We start from the raw sequence: 8,046 nt of genomic DNA, 5'->3' as shown, positions 1-8,046 counted from the left end.
TGTATCTTATTGTGTTATACATATAGTATATAAATTGCATACTTTTCTAAGAGATAGAATATGGTAAGATGTAATATATAGTAAACGGCTTATAATTCCATAAGCGAAGCAATAAAAAATCTATCTATCTATTCATATATCTATCTATCTATTATAAACGCTTCTCTACAAAGCTTATAATTCTGACTTATACTCTTTTGTTCGTCCACCAAAAAAATTATATTTTTCTGCTATATTAAAGAAAACTTGCGTTTTGGGTCCCATATAACACGAGATTCATATCAAATTAAATTTATACTTTGTCATATATCCTAAATAAAGTTATTACATTTTTCCGTGTTAAAAGAACAACACGAAAAGTTCCATAAATTATGATCATTCTTCTACAATAAAAATTAGTGAAGGAAAATAATTTTCCATTTCTTAGTTGCGAGGTTATGTTGCATGCTCGAATTATTTGTTTATAATGGTGAGTTTTCATTACTGTCAGCAGTGTCATAGATCACGGACGTTAAATCTATTGTAAATTACCAAGTTTAAGCTTAATTTAATTAATTAATTGAAATATATATGTATGGAAATAAATCTATATTTTATAAGAAGGAAAGGAAATCTACGAGTTTAATCACCTGTATTTTTGAAAAAGGTGCTTTATGATTGGCACGCGATGCAAAGTACTTTCATTGCATTAACATGTCAGTGCACATTACGTTTGCCGCTCAAATTGGTTAGATTACCTGTTCAAACGTTTGCGAGCGTTTCTTTTTCCCCTCAAATGCAAATTAATGCAATAACTATATCTCGGACCTATTTGCGTGAAAATGAGGGATGCATTAGTCCATGCAGTTTTAGTATACGATACCGGAGCGAATTCATAGCAGAAATGCTCTGAAAAACAGAAAACATATGTAAGAGAAGGTTTTTAAACCGAAAGTGCGGATAATATAACCACGTTAATTATCGTTTACAATACACTGCGCGAGATCGTGAAAGAAGATGAACACTCCACAGTCGAACAAAAAAAAAGGCAGAAGTAGAATCGGTGTTAGTAACGATAGTACTAGCCCCGCGAACAACGAAACGCTCAGCACCCAAGAAACATCGAAATTTGTTTTGGTATGGAAATTGTTCCGGTGAATGCGAAAGAATTGCGTGAAAGTAATGAATTCATAGACTGTACATATTCATCCATTTTTGAGAAATTTGAGATTCCAAAAATCTACATAATGCAAATAACGTATAAAAGCATATAAAATATCTAAAGTAAATTTCTTTAGCCACGCTCATAAAAATATAAAATTGCATAAACATCCGTAGTCTATTAATTAATATTTTTATTTATGTATATTTATTTTGTAATAGATTGTATACTGAACTTAAATTAATTCATAAATATTGTTTTCACTGGGAATTAAATAATTTTGTAACATTATTTACTTTTAAGGTGAATCCTATTGGTGAAGATACAAATAAAACATTCAAAATTGGAATCACTGATTCAGTACCTATTATTTCCTTGGAAGGGAATAGTTCTGATGAGAAAAATACGACTCAGAAAGGTCATGCTATACCGTTAGACAAAGACAAGGAAGAGAAGAATATTCTTAGCAATTTGCCTGTAGCTATGGTGAAAGAGATTGATGGGTATGAACAACAGCTAGGTGAAGCAGAACCACTTCCAAATTCATATATCAGATTTATGGAACGCAGTGGGGAAGAACTTGATGGTAATTTATTTCAAATATACTTATACTTTTCAAGTGACAATTCACTTAAATTTGTTCCTCTTTTGCAGGAGAAGTAGAATATGATTTAGATGAAGAAGATACTGCGTGGTTGTCTACAGTAAATGAAAGGCGATTAGCTTCGGGACTCAGTCCACCTTTGGAGCCTGATACATTTGAATTATTGATGGACAGATTGGAGAAAGAATCATACTTTCAGCAACAAAGTAATGGTGGTGGAGGAGTTGCAGCTGATGAAGATGCAGTCTGCTGTATTTGCATGGATGGAGAATGTCAGAACAGTAATGCCATACTATTTTGTGACATGTGCAATCTAGCTGTTCATCAGGATTGTTATGGTGTACCATATATTCCTGAAGGACAGTGGTTGTGCAGAAGATGTTTGCAAAGTCCTTCACGAGCAGTTGATTGTGTTTTGTGCCCAAATAGGGGTGGTGCTTTTAAACAAACTGACCGCCCAGCTACGTGGGCTCATGTTGTATGTGCTTTGTGGATACCGGAAGTAAGATTCGCTAATACAGTGTTTCTGGAGCCTATTGATAGTATAGAAAGTATACCTGCTGCACGTTGGAGACTTACATGCTGTGTATGCAAACGTAGAGGATCTGGTGCTTGTATTCAGTGCCACAAAAGTAACTGTTATGCTGCATTTCATGTAACATGTGCACAACAAGCTGGTCTATGTATGCGTATGAGAACAGTGCAACCTGCAAATGGGGAACCAATGTTAGTTCAAAAAACTGCTTATTGTGAAGCTCATACGCCATCTGATTATCAACCTTCCACCAATCCTGCTGATGCCAGAAGAAGGGCAATTGCGAATAAGAAGAGTTCTTCTGCTCCAGTTATTTCTATTCCAACCATACCACCAGAACGTATTAAGGAAATTGCTAGGTAAAAAACATAAAATTGTTTTAACACATGAGCCAAAGTATATAAAGAATTTTGTTAATGATTTATGATGTTAATTAGCTTAGCTGAAGGGTTGCCTAAACGAAGCCAACTGATACAGCGTCTTATAGCATACTGGACTCTGAAACGCCAATATAGAAATGGCGTTCCTCTTCTTAGGAGACTTCAGAGTTCACATCCTCAATCCAGACCACCACCACTTGGAGAGAATTCTTCACCCCCACCAGATAGTGAATTACGTGGTGAATTGTATCGTCAATTAAAGTATTGGCAATGTTTACGTCAGGATCTTGAGCGAGCCCGATTACTTTGTGAATTAGTACGAAAACGTGAGAAGTTGAAGAAAGAACTATTCAAAGTGTAAGATTTCACAAAAAAGAAACTCAATTATCAAGAGCTATATAATAAATATTCAAGTATTTCATTTTATTCTGTAGAAAAGAAAAATGTTTGTGGTTCGAATTACGTCCACTGGAAAGTATTCTATGCTCCTTACTAGAAGCAATCAAAATGAAAGATGTAAACGACGTGTTTGGACAACCAGTAAACACTAAAGAAGTCCCAGATTATTTGGAAATTGTATCTCATCCTATGGATTTTTCTACCATGCAGGTAATTCATCTTATTTCAAGTTATTTAAAGAAAAAACTCATGTTACATGTTACATATACAAATTATAATCTTTATTTTACTAGATCAAAATAGAAAGACAAGAATACGACACAATTGGAGCTTTTGAAGCAGATTTCAACTTGATGGTCAGTAACTGCTTGGCCTACAACCGTAAAGATACCATGTTTTATCGAGCTGGAATAAAAATGAAGGAACAAGGCGGCGCTCTCATAGATCAAGCTCGCAAAGACTATCCTGAATTGGACCCTGTAAATGAAAATGAACAGACAGCATCCAAATCTAGAAAAAGAGACCGTGCTAACAGAAGTCGTGGAGAAACTGAGTTACAATCCGGAGAGAAAGAAATAGGAGGAGGAGGAGTTAATAGAAGAACAGCAGTTCTTTTCACTCGCAAAGCAAGAGCAAGAGCCAGTAGGAGTAATCAAATGTTCGTCTTGGAGGATGATAAGAAGAAACAGAGTGACAGTTTTAAAGAGTACAGGTGCACATTGTTCCCTTTTAACTTTACTGTTCTCGGATCCATATGAAATGGGTATTATATTTCAGTAAATATTAATCAAATATAGATTGTTTTTGAATATTTGGTTCTAGTATTTAATATAATATTATTACATCTTGTGTATTTCACACATTTGATGCATAAGGTATTCTGAAAAAAAAGGATATCTGAAAAAATAGAAGCGTGAAAAAGTAAAGAGAAAAACAGAGTTAACCATTATACGTTTGTATTTCAATAAAATATTGAGTACAATATCGATGTACAATATGAAATTAATGTTTGCAGAAGTAGAACAATGGATAGCGACGTGGGAGAAGGTGAAAGTCAATCTTCGAGTTGTAGCAGTTGTTCAACCAGCAGGTCCACTACTCCTGATTTAGAAGAAGAAAAACAGAGGCAGCAAGAAGCGAACGAAGCAAAAAAAGAGCTGGAAAGCAAGCAAGGCGCAGTGAGCAATGGTCTGGAGGCTCTCCAACTTGTATGGGCCAAGTGTCGCGGATATCCCTGGTATCCGGCTCTTATAATAGATCCTAATACACCCAGAGGCACCGTGCATAAAGGTGTACCAATACCAGCACCACCTGATGATGTATTAGCACTCGCCGTCAATTACAAAGAACCAGTATTTCTCGTTCTCTTCTTTGATACCAAAAGAACATGGTAATTTTATTTCTCTATAGAGTGCAATTATATTCTTTGTTTTCCTATTGTTCTATCGATTTGGTTATTTTGTGTATATATGTAATTATATATAATTATTGCAGGCAATGGTTACCGGGGGAAAAGTTGGAGAAGCTCGGAGTGTCTCAAGAACTAGATGAAGCAAAATTAATCGAGTCTCGAAAACCTGCGGATAGAAAAGCCGTGAAGAAAGCGTATCAGGAGGCGCTCCATTACCGTAAACAAACTCACAACACAACGTTGAATGCCGGTTCGGTCAGTTAATCTTGTAAATTCTGATAAGATATTATTTATAACTATAAGGTAGTTCTTTTTAAGAATTTGTAAGTATGTAAAAAGAATTTTAACGTACATATGTAACTTATGGTAACTTATCTTTAAGTCATACTTTTTCCAGAATTCTATTTATATTTTTAAATAATGACTGAGATGAAATAAAAAAAACATTGTTTGTATAAAATCTTGCCTGATTGAATATTTGTCTAGATACATATATATTTTTTTATAATCGTCTTTTTGATTTATACATATAATCAGTAAAAACAAGAAATTTGTAAAAATAAGCATCTGCGACCTGCAGCATTTTGTGTTTGGCTTATTAATTTTTGCTGTCTTTTTCCTGCTGTTTCACATTTTTCTGTTGTGGTTTCAAGTTTTTTTCCACATATTCGTTCAGTTCTTTGGCGTACAAGTCCAATCTTTGTGTCATCTAGAAAGAAAAAAACATAGGAAGAGTAAGAGTCATAAAAGAAAAACAGAAGATCACGAATATCTAAGGTTTTAGCTTACTCTCAAACACCAAAAATCTTTCATCTGGCGACACAAGTTTAGGTCTAGTTCAGAAACGAGAAGACCATCTTTACAACGACTTAAGCCTGGTGTTCTAGTTCCATCAGGAGCAGTGATGTAGCTGGACCCATAAAAGTGGCCAAAATCATGGTGCGCAGGAGCTCCATCGCCAGACGTAAATTCATTGGGGAACATTTCAGTTCCAACGCGATTAATAGCACAGGTGTAGTAACTGTTTGCTATGGCTGCACATCTTGCTTCGATGGACCATAATGGTTCAGATGTATGGCTGGTTGTTGCTGATGGGTTAAACACAATCTAGGAACAAATATTTTATAATAAATTTTTAGAAATTTTATCAATATAAATGATTTATGATATTCGTAAAAAATATATGATTAAAGATAAATTTTACCTCAGCACCATGCAATCCGTACATCATCCAGTTCTGGGGATGATGTCTACCATAACAAATGTTAACAGCTATACGTCCAAAACATGTTTCGAAGACAGGGTGTCCTGTATTTCCTTCCATGTAATAAGTAGACTCGTTGAAATCTCCTACGCGAGGAATATGATTCTTCCTCACCTTTCCAATCACCTTTCCATCGTTATTAATTATTACAGAAGTGTTCCACAGAGTGTCGCCATTTGCAGAGTCTCTCTCAAGAATTGGAGAAATGATAACCATTCCATGCCGTTGAGCAAGTTCACTCATGAATATTATGGTTGCTCCATTCTCAGCATCTTCAGCCAGTTCACACCAAGGATATTTCTCTCTGGTGCAGAAGGCAAATGGCATAGCTGTAACATAAATTAATAGGTTTCCGTTTTAGATAAACGGTTTCTAAAATAAATAATGAAAAGAATGGACAATTATTTCAAATAAGATGATTATAAATTGTAATTTTTATTGGAAAGAATGAAAGTTCTTTGAAGGTTTCCTTATTCTTATCTAATCTTGTAGAATTACATTAAGATTAGTATTATATAATCTTATTTGGAAATATAGAAGTGTATGCAAGATTATCATCAAAACAAGCAAATATTTGAATAACTAGAATGATAACACTCTCAGTCCACGAAATTCCAAGTTCGTAGCTTTTAAGACAAATAGTACATGATTTTTTAATATACATGTATTCCATTGATATGTATTTTTTTAAGCACTATGTAGATTTTCAGACATACCCCAAGCCTCTTGGAGGCAGAGTATGTTCACACCGCAGTTTGCGGCGTAGTCGACATATTTTTGGATTTTCATATGCAGAGCGTTTCTTTGTTTCTGCAAAGGTTCTGTCGTTGGTAGCACTATGGAATGCTGAATCAAACCAACTCGGACAAGACGTGGAGGACGCAGTTGCTCCGTCACACTGCCGCCCACAATGTATCCTTGGATGTCGAGATCTTCACTTCCGTTCCATTGAGGAAGATTTAGCGACCTTCAATACATTAGAAAGAAAATTAGTTACTAATAACATGATACTATGGTAAACAGTAACTATAATCTAAACATAAAAGGAATCATATACAGGATGTATGTCATATACAAAATGTCAAGAATATAGAATAATATAATTATATATTCTTATTTTCAATATAATTATAAATATATAGGTATATAATCTTTCTTATTAAAAATATTAATTTTATCATTTTCTTAAGTTCGAAATACATAATGTAGGATAAGAGTATGAGTCGTTCAGAAGTCACACTGGTCGAACTCCATAAATCTAAAACAAATATAACGATAAGAAATAACGAAGATATTTCTGGTGAGACATCCTGTGTACAGCTCAGTTTTCCACCAAATCTAGTCAGCGCCAAAATTTATCCAGTACATGGAACATCTATGCGCAAAACGCCGATTCTTTATTCGCGCAAAATCGCGTGAAATCTAAAAATATTTCACAGCAAATTACTCTAAGATACATTGGCATCGGGTACAACGTACTCAAAACGTTTGGAGAGTATCAAAAGCTATTTTCGTATATTAAAATTCAGTCCAAAAACATCTGTTAAGAAAAAAGAACAAATTGAAGATTGATACGTTGACTGTCACGCGCGGTTTCTATATCTTGCCGTGGAAGCGCAATAGATTGAAATATACTACACTATAACATTGAATTTTTGCAAAATGTTATATCTGCGCACTTTTCCTCTGACAGTGTTATGTAAGTCATTCACATTGTTAAATATTTTTTAGTCCATAAAATTTATTTTATTTTAATAATCCTACAAAATTTAGTAATAGTGGACACCGATGACCACCGTGGCAATCAATGTGTTAAGTATATAAATAGGAATAAATCTTACTGCAACTCGCGGCCATATAAAAGGCGCTTAACTTCAGCCAGCTCCTTCTCTGGTAGATATGCCTCCAAAATCTCTTCGAGAGTTTGATCAAACTTTGAATTACTCATTCTGCTGTGAGAAATTTTCAAACGTCGTTGCTACTCGATTCTGCTTGTGACCACGCTCCGTCACTGACTCCAGACGATTGTGAGAGGACGCAGAATTAACGCGTGATATATATCGATGATATGTGCAAACATGTGTTAACATACTCGTTAATCTTTATCAATGAATGCTTTTTAACTAGCTTAATTAATTATCATACCAGCCATAAATTTTTTCGAAACTCTATCGTACCTGGTTGAAAGAAACAGATGACCTTACTGTTTTCATTGACTTCGTATTACTGTTTTTGATTAAATATAACATTTTTTTCCAGGGGCTAATCTCTATAATAATAATTAATAATTAATCATTTTCAGTTTTGTTGAT

At 34.4% G+C, this 8,046-nt stretch overlaps 2 protein-coding genes across 2 annotated transcripts; one reads left to right on the top strand and one right to left on the bottom strand.

Moving 5' to 3' along the window:
• Nucleotides 1–682: 682 nt before the first annotated feature.
• On the top strand, nt 683–4,782 carry Br140 (bromodomain-containing protein 140). The gene is made up of 8 exons (XM_069129248.1): nt 683–1,116; nt 1,445–1,727; nt 1,796–2,639; nt 2,718–3,017; nt 3,095–3,269; nt 3,353–3,771; nt 4,075–4,449; nt 4,554–4,782. The coding sequence occupies exons 1-8, from the start codon at nt 997–999 to the stop codon at nt 4,732–4,734; spliced, it is 2,697 nt and encodes an 898-aa protein (XP_068985349.1). The 5' UTR covers nt 683–996; the 3' UTR covers nt 4,735–4,782.
• Nucleotides 4,783–4,945: 163 nt separating this feature from the next.
• pyd3 (beta-ureidopropionase pyd3) lies at nt 4,946–7,791 on the bottom strand. Its single transcript, XM_069129249.1, has 5 exons — nt 7,576–7,791; nt 6,451–6,701; nt 5,675–6,063; nt 5,260–5,577; nt 4,946–5,179 (listed from the first exon to the last, which is right to left on the bottom strand). The coding sequence occupies exons 1-5, from the start codon at nt 7,680–7,682 to the stop codon at nt 5,069–5,071; spliced, it is 1,176 nt and encodes a 391-aa protein (XP_068985350.1). The 5' UTR covers nt 7,683–7,791; the 3' UTR covers nt 4,946–5,068.
• Nucleotides 7,792–8,046: the final 255 nt, after the last annotated feature.

This window comes from Bombus flavifrons, chromosome 16 (assembly GCF_040668555.2).
Source record: "Bombus flavifrons isolate JBK064 chromosome 16, iyBomFlav1_principal, whole genome shotgun sequence".
Classification (NCBI taxonomy): domain Eukaryota; kingdom Metazoa; phylum Arthropoda; class Insecta; order Hymenoptera; family Apidae; genus Bombus; species Bombus flavifrons.
This window is presented reverse-complemented; position numbering and strand designations above follow the sequence as displayed.